The 21,958-nt window shown below is 43.6% G+C and overlaps 1 protein-coding gene across 2 annotated transcripts in view; it reads left to right on the top strand.

Annotated features, from left to right (window-relative positions):
- Positions 1–21,958, top strand: part of LOC149435357 (ovostatin-like) — a 172,235-nt gene that overhangs the window by 26,557 nt on the left and 123,720 nt on the right. For both annotated transcript variants that reach the window (XM_089662736.1, XM_089662735.1), the window contains exons 6-8: positions 3,263–3,283; positions 6,313–6,481; positions 21,464–21,548. In XM_089662736.1, the coding sequence (XP_089518862.1) occupies positions 3,263–3,283; positions 6,313–6,481; positions 21,464–21,548 (275 nt within the window). The remainder of the gene's footprint in view (positions 1–3,262; positions 3,284–6,312; positions 6,482–21,463; positions 21,549–21,958) is intronic.

Genomic DNA, 21,958 nt, shown 5'->3' with positions numbered 1-21,958 from the left:
ACATGAATATCAAATCCTCCTGAAATATCGAATTCAAAAACTAATATCTAGCAATCTTCTGAAAAAATGTTTTCAAATCCACTTGGGCCAACGAATATACGAAACGAATGCCGAAAGTGAATTGGTTGACGAATAGGACAAAAGAAAATTCTTCAATGAACGAATGCATCCCAAACTCTATGAAAATTTCCGCTGTGCACATGTCTAGTATATGAGCTTGCTGGAAATCTTATTTCCAAAACTACAGCCATTAATTTGGTGTTGCCTCTGCCTTTGCAGCTATAACTGCCTCCAGTCTACTGGGAAGGCTTTACGCAAGAATTTGGAAAGTGTCTGTGGGCATTTGTGCCCATTTAGCAGAAAAAGGCCATTTGTAATTTGGATGAGAAGACCTAGCTCCCAATTGGCAGTCCAATTCATCCCAAAGGTGTTCAGTAGGGTTGAGGTCAGGGCTCTGTGTAGGACACTTGAGTTCCTAAACAACAAACTCATTGAATATCTTTATGGAGCTGACTTCCCATCTGGAAGAAAAATATATTTGAAATATATTTTAAAAATATTCTTCCCAAATATATTGCCATATATTTGAAATGCTACAATTTTGGCCATATTCAATATATTTCAAAATACATTTCAATAAATATATACGCACACACATACATATACATACACATACATATATATATATTTATATATACATACACACACACATATATATACACACATACAGTTGCAAGAAAAAGTATGTGAACCCCTTGGGATTACGTGGAGTTTTGCATGAATTGGGCATAAAATGTGCTCTGAACGTCATCTAAGTCACAACAATAGAAGAACACAGTCTGCTGAACATAATACTACACAAACATTAGATGTTGCCATGGTTTAATTGCACATAACATGTAAACTTTCACAGTGCAGGGAGGAAAAAGTATGTGAGGCCCTAGCTTAATGACTTCTCCCAGAGCTAATTGGAGCCAGGAGTGAGCCAACCTTGACTCCAATCAGTGTGATGATATTGGATGTGTTGCTGACAGCTGTCCTGCCCTTAAAAAACACACACCTGTTTTGGGTTTACTGGTTTCAAGAAGCACTCTCTGATGTGAACCATGCCTCGCAGAAAAGAGCTCTCAGAAGACCTATGATCAAGAATTGTTGACTTGCATGAAGCTGGAAAGGGTTACAAAAGTATCTCCAAAAGCCTTGATGTTCATGTGTCCATGGTAAGACAGACTGTCTACAAATGGAGAAAGTTTAGCACTGTTGCTACTCTCCCTAGGCATGGTCGTCCTATAAAAATGACTGCAAGAGCACAGCGCAGAATGCTGCATGAGGTAAAGAAGAATACCAGAGTGTCAGCTAAAGACCTACAGAAATCTCTGGCACATGCTAACATTTTTGTTGACACATCTACAATAAGGAAAACATGAAACAAGAATGGAGTACATGGGAGGACACCACGGAGGAAGCCATTGCTGTCCAAAAAGAATATTGTAGCACGTTTGAAGTTTGCAAAAGAGCACCTGGATGTTCCACAGCACTACTGGCAAAATATACTGTGGACAGATGAAACCAAGATTGAGTTGTTTGGGAAGAACACACAACACTATGTGAGGAGAAAAAAAGGCCCAGCACACCAACATCAAAACCTCATCCCCACTGTAAAACATGGCGGAGGGAGCATCGTGGTTTGGGGCTGCTTTGCTGCCTCAGGGCTGGACGGATTGTTGTCATTGATGGGAAAATAAATTCCAGAGTTTATCAAGACATTTTGCAGGAAACCGTACGACCATCTGTCCGCCAACTGAAGCTCCGCAGAGGATGGGTGATGCAACAGGACAATGACCCAAAGCATACAAGTAATTCTTCAAAACAATGGCTGCCACAGCACAGAATATGCCTTCTGGAGTGGCCCAGTCAGAGTCCTGACCTCAACCCGATTGAAATGCTGTGGCATGACCTTAAGAGAGCGATTCACACCAGACATCCCAAGAATATTTCTACACTGAAACAATTTTGTGAAGAGGAGTGGTCCAAAATTACTCCAGATCGTTGTGCAGGTCTGATCTGCAACTACAGGAAACGTTTGGTTGAGGTTATTGCTGCCAAAGGAGGGTCAATCAGTTATTAAATCAAAGGTTCACATACTTTTTCCTCCCTGCACTGTGAATGTTTACATGTTATGTGCAATTAAACCATGGCAACATCTAATGTTTGTGTAGTATTATGTTCAGCAGACTGTGTTCTTCTATTGTTGTGACTTAGATGACGTTCAGAGCACATTTTATGCCCAATTCATGCAAAACTCCACAAAATCCCAAGGGGTTCACATACTTTTTCTTGCAACTGTACATACATACACACACACACATATATTTTATATATATATATATATATATATATATATATACACACATATACAGTGTGTATATATGTATATATATATATATATATATACACACACATTAAAAATTAATTTCAAATATACTGTATGTCTTTAAAAATACAAATCTACATTTCTGGAATGCATTTACAAATATATGTAAAAATATATGTTAAAATGACTTTATATGTTAAAAGCAATCTGAAGAATATATTTGAAAAATATATATTTTTAAAATATTTTTTAAATATATAGCAGTCCTGCTATAAGTTGCTAATAGCCGCCATTACTAGTAGGAAAAAAAAAATCCCAGTATCTATACCACCATTTGTAAATGCTATAATTTCACATAAACCAATTAATTTACACGTATCGGGATTTATTTTTAGGAAAGACATGGAGAGGAATACACGTTGGCCTAAATTGATGACAAAATTAGATTTTTTGTATTTTTTATTGTATTGTATTATTTTGTATTTTTTTACTGGAAATGTTGAATAGCAAAAATTCCAAAATGTTGTTTTTTTCTCAAATTGTCGTTCTTTTCATTGTATAGCGCAAAAAATAAAAAACGCACAGGTGATCAAATACCACCGAAAGAAAGTTCAATTAGTGGGAAAAAAGGATGTAAATTTAATTTGGGTGCAGTGCTGCATGACCACCTAATTGCCAGTTAAAGTATTGCAGGCAAAAATGGCCTGGTCAGGAAGGGGGGTAAATCCTCAGGAGGGCGAGTGGTTATTGAAGGAGGGGGGGGGAGGGGTACATGTGTGTAGCTAAATGGTGTGCTTCAACTATTGTGTGTGTATAAGCAATGTTTAAAAAAATAAACCATTTATTTATTTACCACTTTTTGATTATCTTTCCTTTCTTTTTTTACAGTTCACAAAAGTTTTACTTGTGGTAAGCCTAGCCTTGTGTAAGATGATTGGTCCATTTGCTATGATAATAGTGTTGTTTGAACTGGAAAGATTTAATCTTTTCTCATGGGTTAGAAAAGGGGTGTCAAACTCAATTTCATTGTGGGCCTCATCAGCATTATGGTGGTCCTCAAAGCGATTTAGATGTCCAGAGCAAATACACCAGTTCCCCCCAGGGGGGGACTGACAACTCATGGGGCCCCGGGCAATAAGGGATCATGGGGCCCCTGTGTCCTCACCCACACTCAAACCACTCCCAGAAAAGCCTATGAAAGGTACCAGGGGCATCTTATGGGGCCCCCTACTGACCCTGGGTCCTCGGGCAGTGCCCGAGAGCCCAAATGGTCAGTCCGCCCCTGGTCCCCCCTAACATCAGATGCCAAGAACCCCCACACGATCAGAAGTTAAGTGCCCCTCTCCCTCCCTTACATCACAGTGCACCTCCCTATCTTGTGGCGCTGCAAAGAAATAGCTGGGGGTGGTGCTGGGAAGCAGAAAGTGCAGGGTCTGGATGGGGGGTCCAGAAGAGGGCTGAAGTCAGCTGCTGAATGCTGAGACTAGAGAAGGTGGAGATGAGGGGGTACCAGGGGCGGACTGACCATTTGGAAACTCGGGCACTGCCCGAGGGCCCGGGGTCAGTAGGAGGCCCCATGGGATGCCCCTGGTATCTTTTTCGTAGGCTTTTTTGAGTTTGGGCAAGGACACAGGGGCCCCATGATCCCCTATTGCCCGGGGGCCCCATGAGTTTTCAGTCCGCCCCTGGGGGGTACTGTAGCTGCACAGATAGGTGCAGGATGAGCAGGAGGAGTTCTGTCCTCTTCTCTGCTGCTGACCGCTGAAGTTGGGGGGGAAAAGGCAGAGATAAGCCTCTCTGTGGCTTCAAGGAGAAGTGCAGGATCTGGAGGAGGATTTCTGTTCTCCTCTCTGCTGCCGACAGCCTAGACAAGTTGGGGGGTGGAAGCAAAGGAGAGTGCCGCAGCTGCAGGAGGTGCGAGGACCACATGAAATGGTGGCCCAGGTTTGGCCCGCTGGCCTTGTGTATTTTTGTATTTAGGGTAGTTTCTTTTTAATGTATTTAATTTTTGATTTTATTTGTATTTTTTAATATACTTTTTGGTATTTGTCCCCATGACATCAGGGTCCCCATTAGAGTCCCCCCATACATCAAGGTCCCCATCAGGGACATCCTTACATCAGAGTCTTCTGCTACATCAGGGTCCCTCCTTACATTTGGGTCTTCATATGAGCCCCATTTACATCAAGGTCCCCATCAGAATCTTTCCTTACATCAGGGTCCCCCCCTTACATTAGGGTTCCCATCCGTACTCCCCCCACCCCAAATCAGAGTCCCAATTTACAGCAGGGCCCCCATTAGAGTCCCCCCATACATCAAGGTCCCCATCAGGGACATCCTTATATCAGAGTCTTCTGCTACATCAGGGTCCCTCCTTACATTTGTGTCTTCATATGAGCCCCATTTACATCAAGGTCCCCATCAGAATCTTTCCTTACATTAGGGTCCCCCCCTTACATTAGGGTTAACATCCATACTTCCACCCCCAAATAGGAGTCCCAATTTACAACAGGGCCTCCATTAGAGTCCCCCCATACATCAAGGTCCCCATCAGGGACGTCCTTACATCAGAGTATTCTGCTACATCAGGGTCCCTTCTTACATCTGGGTCTTCATATGAACATCAGAATCTTTCCTTACATCAGGGTCCCCCCCTTACATTAGGGTTAACATCCGTACTCCCCCCCCCCAAAATCAGAGTCCCAATTTACAACAGGGCCACCATTAGAGTCCTCCCATATATCAAGGTCCCCATCAGAGACATCCTTACATCAGAGTCTTTTGCTACATCAGGGTTCCTCCTTACATTTGGGTCTTCATATGAGCCCCATTTACATCAAGGTCCCCATCAGAATCTTTCCTTACATCAGGGTCCCCCCCTTACATTAGGGTTCCCATCCATACTCCCCCCACCCCAAAATCAGAGTCCCAATTTACAACAAGGCCACCATTAGAGTGCCCCCGTACATCAAGGTCCCCATCAGGGACATCTTTACATCAGAGTCTTCTGCTACATCAGGGACCCTCCTTACATTTGGGTCTTCATATGAGCCCCATTTACATCAAGGTCCCCATCAGAATCTTTCCTTACATCAGGGTCCTCCCCTTACATTAGGGTTTCCATCTGTACTTCCATCTCCCAAATCAGAGTCACAATTTACAACAGGGCCCCCATTAGAGTCCTAGGTCTAGGAGTCTATCAGAGTCTCCTGTACATCAGAGTTCCCATTATATCAAGGAATCATCAAGTAGTCCCATCTTGCATTAGAGTTGCATTAGGATCCCCATCAGAGTCTCCCGATCATATCACAGTCCCCATTAAAGTACCTCGTACTAAAGCACAAAACCACCATATATTCCTTTAAAGATTCATTATTGGGGGGGGTTCATGGATGCTTTTTAAATCTGGATTCCGTAATAATAGAGACCCGTGAGTAAAGAAGTCACTGGAAAAGAAGTCCTCAAAACAACGTCTTTTCCAGTGAGATCTTTATTCACGGGTCTCTATTACTCCTGCATATTTTGGTCCTGAGGACACCGCCCTGCGAGTTGGGTGAGTCGGCATATTATATATTTATATATTAATTGAATTCATAGGGGATCCCATTTGTGTTTTTACAATTTTTGTAAATCCAGATTCGAAGTACAACCCCCTGCTCTTACTTTCCCATCCTCTCACTGTGCGGTCCAACTATCGGAGTTCTTTGTGGGTCCACATGCTTTACATTTATGTTGCACATGAAGTGAAATGGTACCTTCCCTGCATAATAATAATTGTTATAAAGAAATCAGCATCTCGCCGCCTTAGGATAGGGATTGTTTTATCCTTCCATGGATCATAGCCCATGTGTGGATTATCCAGCAGAAATATAAAGAATGTATACATACAAAATTCCTATAATCAAGCAATGTCTTCCATGCTTCATTTATTTCTGCAGGACCCAAATGGAATCCCCATTAATCAAATTCTGAATCCCACACAAGTCAATGGTGTCCTGTCAGTGAGCTTCACTACATCTAGTCAATCACAGCTCGGGTATTGGCGTATAGAGGCTGTCGATGATAAGGAAGAAACACAGTGGGTGTTTTTCCAGCTTCAGAATTACGGTGCGTTGACTTGTATCACCCTTGTAACCGATGTAGTGTGTGTGCCAAGATGGCCATTGTATACGTTGTCACCTTATCTGGTTCTTATCTAGGCTTTTATAAAACCAGACAATCGAATAATAAAACTTTAAATATAAAGATGGTGTTAACCCATGTGGAGGAAAAATATATGTTAAATATATTTTAAAAATATTCTTCCCAAATATATTGACAAATATTTTAAATACTACAATTTTGGCAGTATTCAATGTATTTCAATATATATATATATATATATATATACACACATATATATATAAATAAATACATATATACATATATATACATACATATATACATATATATTTACATATATATATATATGTGTGTGTGTGTATATATATATATATATATGTATATATATATATATATATATATATATATATGTACTGTATGTCTTTAATGCATTTAATCTACATTTTTGGAATACATTTACAAATATATGTAAAAACATATGTTAAATAACTTTTTTATATGTTAAAAAAAATCTGAAGATATATTTAAAAAAATGTTTTTTGAAAGTATTTGTCATATATGTTGTAATTTAGAAAAGATGCACTTTAACATACAGTATATATATATATATATATATATACACAATATATATATATGTATATACTGTATATTCGAAATACTACATTTTTGGCAGTATTCAATGTGTATATATATATATATATATATATATATATATATATATATATATATATACACACACTGTATGTTGAAATGCTTTTTTTATATATTACAAAATATATGCAAAAGAAGTTTAAAAATACAATTTTAAAATGTACTGTATGTCTTTAAAAATACATTTAATCTACATTTTTTTGGAATGCATTTACAACTATATGTAAAAACATATGTTAAAATGACTTTCTTATATGTTAAAAAAATTCTGAAGAATATATTTAAAAAAAACAATTTTTGAAAATATTTGTTATATATGTTGTAATTTATAAAACCCTACTTTCACCATACATTATTTATATATATATATATATATATAAATATATTGAATACGGACAATATATATATAGATATTTTATTTATTTATTTTAATTGAAATGTATATTGAATATGGCCAAAAATTTAGTATTTCAAAAATATGCTAATATATTTGGGAAGAATATTCTTAAAATAGATTTAAAATATATTTTTCTTCCAAGTGAGTTGGGCCGCAGGTTGGCACCCTTGACATTGTTTTATTGCTCTCTGTGACCGCACTGGGGAGATTTTAAGTCCTGTGTAGCCATTACTCCCTTCATGACTGAGGGTAAAACAAACCCTAATGCCTGAACAGTTTTGCAACTATGACATGAGTTAGTAAAACCGAACATATCGTCACAACTACAAGTGGATTAAACCTTGTTTTTTGGGATTATTATTATTATTATTATACAGTATTTATAAAGCGCCAACAGTTTGCTCAGCGCTGTACATTACAAAGGGGGACAGAACATGTGACAGAACAATACCAATACAATGCAAAACATGAGGGGATCGAGGGCCCTGCTCCTTCCAGTTTACAATCTAGGATAAATTGGACTTTCTTTTCTCCTGTGTTTTTTTATTATCAAAGGAAAACTGGTGAAAAATAGAAAAAGAAAAAAAAAATCATTTTTTAAATGAAACTTTATATTTCTTGCTACTACCATAACTTTTCACCAAAGACCCAAAGTACATTTTCCTGTTCCTGACAATCGCATCGATACCACATATGTTGTTTGCACCGGTAGTAAAGCCCAGAAGCAGTAGTGCACATTTGGCCTTCGTCTTTTTTTTTTGGCCTACCTAAAAACATACTGACACTGACACTAACTGACATTGATCATTTTAAGAATGTTTGAAAAAAAAAAAACCTGCCCAAAATTTACTGACCATGACCTTTGACCCCTACTTGACACTAACACAAACCCTGGCAGTGACCTAGATCTGCAAAAACAATGGAAGAAAGGTGCAGAGGCCTAGTGCATTACCTGAGTATCAGGGGCGGACTGGCAACTCATGGGGCCCCTGGGCAATAGGGGATCATGGGGCCCCTGTGTCCTTGCCCAAACTCAAAAAAGCCTATGAAAAAGGTACCAGGGGCATCTCATGGGGCCCCCTACTTACCCGGGCCCTCGGGCAGTGCCCAAGTTTCCAAATGGTCAGTCCGCCCCTGGTGAGTATGAAACTATAATAGAAACATCAAAATATACTCACAAACAATTATGTATCAAAAGCATCATAATCTCAAAGCGAACAGGTCACCTGGTCAACCCCAAAACCTCAAGAAGACCCTCGGATGTTGACGCGTTTCGAGGGACAGTTCCCTCTTCCTCAGAGCCGTGACCTAGATTTAACCTTGATCTAGATATTGTTTCTTTTATTTATTTATTTATTATTATTATTAGATTTTTTTTACACACATTTTTTACTTCCTCTCTGCAATGAGAGAAAGACGCAATGGGGGAGATTTACTAAAACTGGAGCACTCAGAATGTGGTGTAGCTGTGCATGGGAGCCAATGTTCTGTCCCCACATGAAGGCGAATGAAGGTATAACTGACAATAGCTGTGTAACTTCCTACCTTCGTATCCAGGCAGTGGAGCAGACCGGACCGGCAGATGCTCAGGTTAGATGGATCCAAACGTATACATGAGAATGAAATCAGCGTGGGTTTATTTGGTCCAAAATACAGCGACAAACAGTGATACAATACTGTAAGGTAGTAGAGGTATTGATGCTGTCCTGAGGCTAACTGCTGGTCAAAAACTGATGCCTTCACAAGCCCAGGGTATTGAATGTCCTGTCACACAGCTATATAGCAGATAAAATGGCTGCAGGAAGTGACCAGGACCAAGGCTTGCCTAAAACCACGCCCAGCAGAGGAAAAACTTACTAGCTATAACAGAGGCATGCAGCATGCAAATTCTGGCCAGCAGATGGCAGCAACAGATCAAGACATAGAAACAAACATGGTGAAATAAGAATTGGTGATACAATGCACAGTTAAATAACAAATATGAGGGGAACAGCACACTCCCCGTCTGAAATTCCATAAGGGATTTCACTATGACGAATGTCCATAAAATATAAAACAACCTGTAACAAAGAACATGTTAGAATGCAATAAACATAACAATATAGTAGATTCCGAGTTGGAATAGAGAAGAACCACAAAGTTCAAGTTCAGTAGAGTTCACCCAGCAGGAATGTTCTCGATGGGTAGTATCAAAATGAGTTCGTTAATTGGCCTTGCAAACATTTTAAGCTCACCCTTTCTGAAGATCTTCAACTCCACTTTACGGACCTTGCCATCCTTGCTAGGAAGAACCTTTGTAATTAGTCCCATAGGCCAGTCAGTCCGTACGGTTTGTTGCTCCTTCATCAACACGAGGTCACCTTCTTTTAGGTTTGGTTTGTGGTGTTGCCACTTTCTTCTTCCTTGAAGAATATTGAGATACTCCTTTCGCCACCTGTTCCAGAAGTAATCAGCTAGGTATTGTACACGTTTCCAGTGTTTTTGGTAGATATTCGCATGAGTAAATTCTCCACTAGGCATTAGTGTAATCTCAGCTTTTTGGGTAAGTAGAATAGCTGGAGTCAGTACAGCTGGTGTTTCAGGATCCATAGATACTGGCACGAGGGGTCTAGAATTGATGATAGCTGAAACTTCAGCGAGAAGGGTGACTAGAGTCTCATGTGTGAGTCTTGAAGAGTTTACATCCATCAACATAGAATTCAAGATGTTGCGTGAGATTCCGATCATTCTCTCCCAGGAGCCCCCCATGTGGGAACTATGAGGAGGATTGAAAATCCAGGTGCAACCCTTTTCCGCCAAGTGATCTTGAATGGATTTGGTGTCTATGTTCAGTTCTCTACAGGCTCCAATGAAGTTGCTTCCACGGTCAGACCTCAACTGTTTCACTGGTCCTCTGATTGCGAAGAACCGTCTTAAGGCATTAATAAGGCTGGATGTGTCCATGGATTCTATGACCTCTAAGTGAACGGCTCGCACACTCATGCAAGTAAATAGTACAGCCCAACGCTTACTGTTTGCGTGACCGCCACGGGTCCTGCGTGCGGACACCATCCATGGCCCGAAGACGTCTAGGCCAACGTAGGTGAAAGGCGGCTCTGTACATAGTCTGTCCGCAGGCAAATCAGCCATTTGTTGGTGTAGTTGTTTTCCTCTAGCTTTGCGACAGTGAACACAGTCATGCAATACTTGGGCCACACGTCTTTTCATACCTATAATCCAAAGGCCAGCAGACCGTAACTTGCCCTCAGTGATTTGCCTGCCCTGGTGTTCAGTCTTTTTGTGGTAGTGTCGGATCAGCAAGACGGTGATATGGTGTTTGCTGGGAATGATGAGAGGATTTTGATCTGCAACTCTTAGGTGGGCTTGATTCAAACGACCACCAACTCTGAGCAAGCCAAAACTGTCAATAACTGGATTTAAGTTGGCAAGAGGGCTTTTTATTGGAATCTGCTGTTTGTTGTATAAACACTTCCATTCTACATTGAATTCCTCTTGTTGGACGTGACGTATTATGATGGACTCACTATGAGAGATGTTCTCCGCAGAGAAGGGTTTATGGCAGACGTGCCAACCGTGACAATCCTTATCTTTGTGAGTATTGTGATAACATTTTGCAATGTGCACTAACCTTGCGATAGTCCTGACGAGTCTCATCCAACTAGAGAAACGTTCAAAGCGCTGGCAACCGAGGCTGGAGGTTTGCTTTGTTCCAGTGACCAATACACTGACTTCAGCGCGTATTTCTGGATCATTATCCGGATCCTGGATGCTGAAAACTTCCTGTACACATTCGTCCGCCTGTCTTAGCAGAAACTCCGGACCTGTAAGCCAAGTAGAGTTAGTAAAGGAACCTACAGACATAGGTCTAGTGGCATGATCTGCTGGATTAAGTTCGGATGGTACATAGTACCATTGTTCAGGTTTGGAGGACCTCCTGATTCTCTCTATGCGGTTACTGACGTAAACATAAAATCGTCTTGTCTGATTGTAGATGTAACCTAATACGACCTTACTGTCCGTGTAATACTGAACTTCATCTATGTTGACACCTAGTTCTTCTTGTATGAAGTCTGCAATCTCCACTGCTAACACAGTCCCACAGAGTTCAAGTCTGGGAATAGTATGATCAGGCTTGGGGGCTAACTTAGCCTTACCAAAGACGAATCCAACGTGATTGTGCTTGTTGGGTTCTGTGACCTTCAGATAGGCGACCGCTGCTATGGCCTCTGTGGAGGCGTCCGAGAACACGTGGAGTTCCTTCTTTACGCTAGAAGTAAGTGAGGTTTTAATATAGCATCTTGGGATGTGGATCTCATCCAAAGCACACAAAGATTGCTTCCAGGCTTCCCATTTTTGCTCTTTATCGGAGGGAAGTGGGGTATCCCAGTCCTTGATGGTTTCAGAAAGCTGTCTCAGTAGGGATTTACCTTGTATGGCGATGGGCGCTACAAATCCCAGCGGATCAAATAGGCTGTTTACCACTGATAGGACACCACGTTTTGTGAATGGCTTGTCTGCACAACTTATTTGAAAACCGAAGGAGTCAGCCGAGAGATCCCATCTGAGGCCCAAGCTCCTCTGCACAGGTGGACTGTCCAGTCCCAGGTTAATGTCTTTGAATCCAGGTGCATGATCACCTCGCTCGAAGGCTCTCATTACGGTTAGACTGTTTGAAGCAATTTTGTGTAGCCTAAGTTTAGCTTGGTACAACATATTTTGAGTCCTTTTGAGCAGATCGATAGCCGCTTCTTCAGTTGGTAGCGATTTGAGCCCGTCGTCCACGTAGAAGTCTTTTTCCACAAAGTCTTTGGCATCTGTACCATACTCAGATTCCCCCTCTATTGCAGTTCTCCGAAGCCCGTAAGTCGCTACGGCTGGTGAAGGGCTGTTTCCAAACACATGTACCCTCATACGATACTCCATCATCTCTGCGTTGGTGTCATTGTCCTTGTACCACAGGAACCTGAGGAAATTCCGGTGGTCCTCTCGGACTACAAAACAATGGAACATCTGTTCAATGTCAGCAGTGATGGCGACAAGCTCTTTCCTGAATCTCATCAGCACTCCGACTAGGTTATTAGTCAGATTAGGACCTGTGAGGAGAATATCGTTAAGAGATACACCTTGATGTTTGGCGCTTGAATCAAAGACAACCCTAATTTGATTAGGTTTTCGTGGATGATATACTCCAAATGAAGGCAAGTACCAGCACTCGTCGTCCTTCCTCAAGGATGGAGCTGGTTCTGCATGGTTGTTACGGAATATTTTATCCATAAAGGCAACAATGTGTTCTCTCATTTCAGGCTTGCTGTTCATGGTACGCTGAAGAGAGTTAAATCTAGACAGAGCTTGTTCCCGGTTGTTCGGGAGTCTTACCCTGTTAGCTCGGAAGGGTAATGGAGAAACCCAGTGATTGGTTTCATCTTTAAAGAACTCACTGTCCATTATCTTGACAAATTCTCTGTCCTCTACTGACAAGGCTACCTTATCGTCATCCTTGGTTGTATGAAAGACTGATCTCCCCAAGTTGTCGGCAAAGAGGGGAGTAATGACGTCAGGTAGTTGTACGAGGTCTGGAGACTTCTCTTTCACCTCATAGTGATGAGGACACGGCTTAATGCAAGTTGTGCGTCCATCTGCACGCACGTACGTTTTGAAGGAGTCGATTTTTGGTTGATCTAAGCATACATTTCCTATGATTACCCATCCCAAGTCCAGTCTCTGGGCATATGGCGCATAGTCAGGACCATTACACTGTTGACGCACCTTGTGTACCCTTAGATTGTCTCTGCCGAGCAGGAGTAGAATCTCGGCGTTGATGTCCATAGGTGGGATAACGTTGGCTAGGTGCCTTAGGTGAGGTTGGTGAAATGCAGCTTCTGGGGTAGGAATCTCATCCCTATGGTTGGGTATTTGATCACATTCGATCAGCGTCGGTAAGGGTATTTCCGTATCCCCACTGACAGGAGAAGCGATGAATCCTTGTGCCCTTCTGCCGCTAGTCTCTATGCGGCCCGAGCAGGTGTTTAAGGTATAGGGTTCGGATGGTCCCTTTATTCCAAAGGCTTCAAAGAATTTAGGACCTGCTAGGGACCGGTTACTTTGGTCATCAATGATGGCATACATTTTTACTGCCTTTTCTGGTAGTCCCTCTGGGTAGACCTTGATCAGGCATATTCGGGCACAACATTTCTCGCACTGGCCCTCCCCACATACATCCAAGCATGAGCAGGAAACAGCAGTCGCTGCATTAGCGTAATTTTGGGGCTCCCCGCCATGACTTGGAGCAGGACTGGTGGTGATGGCAGTGGGTGAATCTCTGGAGAGTGGGATTGGGTGCATAGCTGAGGGATGTCTTTCGCTATGACACTCCTCACACTTGATGACAGATTTACAGTCCTTAGCCATGTGCTCCAACGAAGCGCAGCATCTGAAACATACCCCAAGCTCGGTGAGGATTTTCTTGCGCTCCTGTATGGTTTTGGATCTAAACCCTCTACATTTGTTCAGAGAGTGTGGTTTTTTATGAATGGGACATTCACGATTGAAAGTCTTATCTCCTGATGAGGTAGTGTACTGTTTACCCGTGGGTACTGCAGGAGATGGTAGGTTAGTCTTTCTAACACTCACGCTGCTCTTGAAGTCTCTGTGTTTATGCGTGATGCTTTCATACCTTGATGATGATGTTGCTGAAGCTGTAGTGTTGAGCTCCAGGAAGTCGAGGCTGGGATCATTCCTCATCTGGGACTGTTCATCGATAAACCTACAGAAGTGAATAAATGGGGGAAAGGTGATGTCATGCTCTCTTTTGTACCTTGAGACTGATGCCGCCCACTTTTCTTGCAGACTGTATGGTAGCTTCACGACAATTGGGTTCACTCCATGAGCTGTATCCAGGTAGCACAGCCCGGACAGACGAGGGTCACCCTTGGCAAGCTCCAGTTCCATGAGCAGATCACTTAAATCTTGAAGCTTCTGGACATCCTTGAGATTGATCCTTGGAACGTTCTGCAGTCTCTTGAATAGGGCCTTCTCTATTGCTTCTGCACTGCCGAAGGTACGTTCAAGTCTCTGCCAGGCGGCAGCGAGACCTGCTTCTGCTTGTCCCATGTAGACAGTTCTGAGGCTCTTGACGCGATTTGTGGAGCCTGGGCCCAGCCATTTGATCAAGAGGTCAAACTCCTGCTCTGCGGTTAGGTTGAGGTTAGCGATGGCGGCCTTGAAGGTTGCCTTCCAAGCTCTGTAGCTCTCTGCACGGTCATCAAATTTTGAGAGACTGGTGTTGATTAGCTCTCTGCTCACCATAAACCTGGCAAACTCAGACATATCTGATTTCTCACTGCTTGTTGCCATGACGACTTGTGATGCCCCTGGGGCGTATGGGCTGCCTGGCGTGAAAGGGTGAGATGCTTCCGGGTAGAATGATGTAGCTGCAGGGTTAAGCTTTCGTTTAGCCTCTGTATATTGTGATGACTGCTGCTTGAGCTGTGGAGGTAGGCCAGAAAACGCCTGATAGCGATCTTTCTGTAACAACCGTCTTTGAGAGGGCACATCCGGGTAACGGTTATTAGGTTGCTCGGGTGCTGTGGGTGGCACTGGTACCGCAGGTAGAGCTGACTTGGAGGTTTCAGTGTTGTCGGCTTGGACGGTACTACAAACTGGGGGTGGCGCAGATAACTGATTCAGTACATAGTCACTGGTGCGATCAACTGGATCATCTATCTCCTGTGGTAGCGAGCAGACTGGATCAAGACCTTGGCTCAATGCTTGCTCGAGTAATCTTACTTTAGCTAATGCAATTTCCTCCTGCATCTCTGATTCGAAAATCTTTATTCGAGCCTCTGCTTCCGCTTCTGCCCTCTTGGCCTCTGCTTCTGCCTGTGCCCTCTTGGCCTCTGCCTCTGCTTCTGCCCTCTTGACCTCTGCCTCTGCTTCTGCCCTCTTGGCCTCTGCCTCTGCTTCTGCCCTCTTGGCCTCTGCCTCTGCTTCTGCCCTCTTGGCCTCTGCCTCTGCTTCTGCCCTCTTGGCCTCTGCCTCTGCTCTTGCAAGAGCTTCCTTTTCTGTGAAGGAGCGTCTCGCTTTGGATTGCTCTGCGTTTATGCGGGCCTCTAGTAATCTGTCGCTCAAGGCTGAGCTTCTTGAGCACGATGATTTGTATGACCGAGAGGAATGTTTAGATGAATTTGATCTGTGTGATCTAGTTTCTTGCAAATGAGAGATACGGAGTTCCGCTTTACCTTTAACATCCAGCACCATGACGTCTCTTTGTCTGGCTATTGATTCTGCCTTGCTCAGTTCTGATAGGGCTTCATCGATATTGGAGTCTTTTAGAAAGGTTATATACCTTGTGGACAGTCTCTTGTATCTTTCTTGAGCTGTGTCCAGCCGCCCGATGGCAACTTGTAAGCTTGTGGCATCACCTGAGGAGGATTTAAGTCCGGACATGAGGGAGGAAACTCGTTCCCATTGCTCCTCCAGGTTATCACATAGCTCATCTTTCGTGGTGTGATAATTTTCAGTGACCTTTACCGTCGGTTTGAGAGAGCGTCTTGGTCGCACGACTTGTTCTGCTGGAAGTGTGGATTCTGTTCCCTGCCCTTCATGATGATCAGTATCAGGTTGCATTTGCTTTATTTCATCACTGGGGAACTGTGCAAAGTCCTTTTCGGCCATTTTGACTTAAGGTGCGCTGTCTCTTTAAGAAAATGAACTTTTGAATTGGGGGCTGAAAATCGCAGTACAGCTCCGATAGGGCACCTTGACAAAATTTCTAAGATATTTAGAATGAATTGCGGAGTTTTGCGGCGGCCACGGCAGTGTAAGGAACGTGCATAAACAGTACTTCTATTATGCGAGCAAAAGTTAATATAGGACTTTAGGAATGGCTTGGAGGACTTCCAGGCGAGAGTATAGATACTGCGTATGTGCAGTGCTTCCGCATAGGCTTGTGGAACATGCACTGTAGCCGGGCAGATTTGCTGCAAGTGGGCCTGTTGCTAGGGAGATTCCTGAGTGTGGTACTGGACTCTGAGGGAATCTGTAGCGGGGTATGGACTTTAAGGCAGTTTTTGACTGTTCTGTCCCCACATGAAGGCGAATGAAGGTATAACTGACAATAGCTGTGTAACTTCCTACCTTCGTATCCAGGCAGTGGAGCAGACCGGACCGGCAGATGTTCAGGTTAGATGGATCCAAACGTATACATGAGAATGAAATCAGCGTGGGTTTATTTGGTCCAAAATACAGCGACAAACAGTGATACAATACTGTAAGGTAGTAGAGGTATTGATGCTGTCCTGAGGCTAACTGCTGGTCAAAAACTGATGCCTTCACAAGCCCAGGGTATTGAATGTCCTGTCACACAGCTATATAGCAGATAAAATGGCTGCAGGAAGTGACCAGGACCAAGGCTTGCCTAAAACCACGCCCAGCAGAGGAAAAACTTACTAGCTATAACAGAGGCATGCAGCATGCAAATTCTGGCCAGCAGATGGCAGCAACAGATCAAGACATAGAAACAAACATGGTGAAATAAGAATTGGTGATACAATGCACAGTTAAATAACAAATATGAGGGGAACAGCACAGCCAATCAGCTTCTAACTTCAACTTGTTCAGTTAAAGCGAAGTTCCACCTAGAAAAAAAAAAATAAAAGTCAGCAGCTGCAAAAACTGTATCTGTTGGCTTTAAAGTACAGCCACTTACCTGTCCCTCGGTCTGGCGGTGTCCTCACCAGCGCTGGTTTCACCAGCTGTCTTCTCTCCCTGGCACCGGCATCTTCAGTGTGGGAACCCGGCTGTGACAGCTTGCGGCTTCACAGCCGGGTGCCCACTGCGCATGCGTGAGAAGCGCTGCACTTTGTGAATGGCCCCGTAGTCTTCTGGGACCTGTCACATGTCCCAGAAGACTACGGGGAGGGAGGGAGGACAACTTCCGCTTCCGATCGCCTAGGCGATCGCGCCGGAAGCGGGAGCAGGTACCTGTCAAATTTGGGTACCCGCTCCCCAAAGATGCCAATCCTTAATGGGGAGCGGGGGACAAAGGCTTAAAGCTGAGCTTCCCCTTTTGGGTGGAACTCCGCTTTAAGCTTTGACAATAAAACCTGGAAGCTGATTGGTTTCTATGCAGAGCTGCACCAGATTTGACACCATGTAGTTTTAGTAAATCAACCCCTAAAAATAGATCCCTAAGACTCCGTTCACACCAATGCGTTTTTTTAGTGGTTTTTGCCGAAACGCACTACAGTCCATTTAACATGGTTCCTTATGGGACACGTTCACGTCTTTGCATTTTTGAGCCGCTGCATTTTTGAAAAGGGTCAGGGACTTGTTTAACCTCTTGGTGCCGGCGCCTCCCGGGCCTTTAAGGGTTTCAGAAGCTGGGAGGCAGGACGGGTTTTAAGGTCATGTGACCACCGTGATTCGCTGTCACAGCAGTCACATGATCAGGAAAGGTCCCGATTGAAAGAGGAGATCGGGACCTTTCCATGAGTACTGGACATGTGTGCTGGGAGTGCGTAGGGTACAGGGGCGGACTGACCATTTGGAAACTCGGGCACTGCCCGAGGGCCCGGGGTCAGTAGCGGGCCCCATGAGATGCCCCTGGTACCTTTTTCATAGGCTTTTTTGAGTTTGGGCAAGGACACAGGGGCCCCATGATCCCCTATTGCCCAGGGGCCGCATGATTTGTCAGTCCGCCCCTGGTAGGGGGCCCCATGAAATGCCCCTGGTACCTTTTTTATAGGCTTTTTTGAGTGTGGGCAAGGACACAGGGGCCCCATGATCCCCTATTGCCCGGGGGCCCCATGAGTTGTCAGTCCGCCCCTGGTAGAGTGCGCACTCTCAGCACATATGTTTTTATTAATTGCACGCAAATGTGCAGCCGCTCGGCGTCAAGGCCCAGGCGCCGGGAGGCCGCACATTTGCATGCCGACGGCGTGACAAGGTTAAAAGCAAAAAACAGCGTTTTGCTACAGTAGAATTCAATGAAGAAGCTGCTGAAATGCACGGTAGTGCGTTTTTGCTGGGTTTTTCATTTTTATTCTCCCCAGCAACAAGAATTCCAGAAAAACGCAAAACAAACTGCCAAAAAGCACTGCAAAACGGACAAAAAGCAAAACTACAGGTGTGAACATAGCCTTGTATTTGTATTGGATGTGAGACCTATAGACACCTTCAATACTAGGAAGAGTATACCGTGCTGCTGTGCACTGGCTTAGTGGAGGACATTGGGATTGACCAGGGGCGGACTGACCATTTGGAAACTCAGGCACTGCCCGAGGGCCTGGGGACAGTAGGGGGCCCCATGAGATGCCCCTGGTACCTTTTTCATAGGCTTTTTTGAGTTTGAGCAAGGACAGAGGGGCCCCAGGATCCCCTATTGCCCGGGGGCCCCATGAGTTGTCAGTCCGCCCCTGGGGTTGACTTACCCTTTCGCTGACAGAGCCATTGTTGCTTTTTTTGCACATGTTTAAAAAAATAATTTTAGCCTTGAATATGACATAGAAACCGTGAACATTACACATTTTCTGACAGCAAACACCCTAGAGAATAAAATGGTGGTAGTTCTATTTTTTTTTTTGTCATGGGATATTAGTGAAATGGTTTATAAAATGCACAATTTCAGTAAGAAACACACTAAAGGTAATTATAAGGCGCACAATCACAATACATTAACCCTAATCTTTCAGTATGGGGGCAGAGAAATGCAAATCATTCCTTAAGAGCTACGAGCAAACTGTGCATCCAGAACTGCTGGTCTACACTAAGCAGAGTATAGGCTGGTACTGTCCAACCCAGTGTTTCTCAACCTTGTTTTTCAGTCAAGGCACCCTCTAAAATCATGGACAGTCCCGAGGCACCCTTTAAAATCATGGACAGTCCCGAGGCACCCTTTAAAATTATGGACAGTCCCGAGGCACCCTTTATAAATATGGACAGTCCCGAGGCACCCTTTAAAATTATGGACAGCCGTGAGGCACCCTTTAAATTTATGGACAGTCCCGAGTCACCCTTTAAATTTATGGACATCCCCGAGGCACCCTTTAAAATTATGGACAGCCCCGAGGCACCCTTTATAATTATGGACAATCCCAAGGAACCCTTTAAAATTATGGACAGTCCCGAGGCACTCTTTAAAATTATGGAAATTCTTGAGGCACCCTTTAAATTTATGTACAGTCCCGAGGCACCCTTTAAATTTATGGACAGTCCAGAGGCACCCTTTAAAATTATGGACAGTCCCAAGGCACCCTCTAAAATTATGGACAGTCCTGAGGCACCCTTTAAAATTATGGACAGTCCCGAGGCACCCTTTAAAATGATGGAAAGTCCCTAGGTACCCTTTATAATTATGGACAGTTCTAAGGCACTCTTTCAAATTATGGACAGTCCCGAGGCACCCTTTAAATTATGGAAAGTCCCTAGGCACCTTTTAAAATTTTGGACAGTCCTGAGGAACCCTGTAAAATTATGGACACTCCAGAAGCACCCTTTAAAATTATGGACAGTCCCGAGGCACCCTTTATAATTATGAACAGTCCCAAGGAACCCTTTAAAATTATGGACAGTCCCGAGGCACCCTTTAAAATTATGGACGGTCCCGAGGCACCCTTTAAAATTATGGACAGTCCCGAGGCACTCTTTTAAATTATGGACAGTCCCGAGGCACCCTTTATAATTATGGACAGTCCCGAGGCACCCTTTATAATTATGAACAGTCCCAAGGAACCCTTTAAAATTATGGACAGTCCCGAGGCGCCCTTTAAATTATGGACAGTCCCAAGGAACCCTTTAAAATTATGGACAGTCCCGAGGCACCCTTTAAAATTATGGACGGTCCCGAGGCACCCTTTAAAATTATGGACAGTCCCGAGGCACTCTTTTAAATTATGGACAGTCCCGAGGCACCCTTTATAATTATGGACAGTCCCGAGGCACCCTTTATAATTATGGACAGTCCCAAGGAACCCTTTAAAATTATGGACAGTCCCGAGGCACCCTTTAAAATTATGGACGGTCCCGAGGCACCCTTTAAAATTATGGACAGTCCCGAGGCACTCTTTTAAATTATGGACAGTCCCGAGGCACCCTTTATAATTATGAACAGTCCCAAGGAACCCTTTAAAATTATGGACAGTCCCGAGGCGCCCTTTAAAATTATGGACAGTCCCAAGGAACCCTTTAAAATTATGGACAGTCCCAAGGAACCCTTTAAAATTATGGACAGTCCCGAGGCACCCTTTAAAATTATGGACGGTCCCGAGGCACCCTTTAAAATTATGGACAGTCCCGAGGCGCTCTTTTAAATTATGGACAGTCCCGAGGCACCCTTTATAATTATGGACAGTCCCGAGGCACCCTTTATAATTATGGACAGTCCCAAGGCGCCCTTTAAAATTATGGACAGTCCTGAGGCACTCTTTCAAATTATGGACAGTCCCGAGGCACCCTTTAAATTTATGGACAGTCCCGAGGCACCCTTTAAAATTATGGACAGCCCCGAGGCACCCTTTAAAATTATGGACAGCCCCGAGGCACCCTTTAAAATTATGGACAGCCCCGAGGTACCCTTTAAATTTATGGACAGTCCAGAGGCACCCTTTAAAATTATGGACAGTCCCAAGGCACACTTTAAAATTATGAACAGTCCCGAGGCACCCTTTAAAATTATGTTCCACTCAATGTCTTGTATACAAGTTTTGGGCAATTTTTAGACATTTTGCCAAGGCACCCCTGAAGAAACCTCAAGGCACCCCAAGTTGAGAAGGGCTGGTCAAGCTGTATCATGTAGTATTTAAAAAAAAAAATGGGCCTTGAATGCTCATTACATTGGAACTATATAACAGAGTATCAGGGACAATGAATATGGCAAGTGTCCTTCTTGAATGAAAGTTGATGATGTTGCCATTCATTTTCAGACCTGCCAAGATTTGATTGGAATGCCAATTGTCCCAGCACCATCTCCGTTTTGGACAGAACAGCTACAATTAATGGATCTGCACAGTAAGTACAACCCAAGCCCACAATTCCTTAAGCCTACACATACACTGAGGGCATGGGCACACCACAGAGGCGAGGAGACGTTCAGTGTGTGATACACACCTTGGTGCCATACAGTGCCAATGAACCTTCTCAGTGGTGCCCAACTGGAAATGCTGCATGCATGAATTTAATGCAATGCACCTTAAAGTGGTTGCAGACCTTCACATATACCCAGTGAAGTGACTGGCCTCAGGTGATACACAGAGATGAAGCAAATCCTCCTACATAAGTTGTACCTGTTTATCTCCATCTGTCCTCTACATCCATTGAAAGAACAGAATTTACACAGGACCTCTCAGCTATGAAAAGCAGGGGGCGGGGAGCTGATGTTACACTCAGTGAGGAGAGCTCTGAGAACTGACTGGAGGAAA

Source organism: Staurois parvus, unplaced genomic scaffold, assembly GCF_062004578.1.
Source record: "Staurois parvus isolate SC_StPar_1 unplaced genomic scaffold, SC_StPar_1.0 ptg001530l, whole genome shotgun sequence".
NCBI classification, from domain to species: Eukaryota; Metazoa; Chordata; class Amphibia; order Anura; family Ranidae; genus Staurois; species Staurois parvus.
This window is presented reverse-complemented; position numbering and strand designations above follow the sequence as displayed.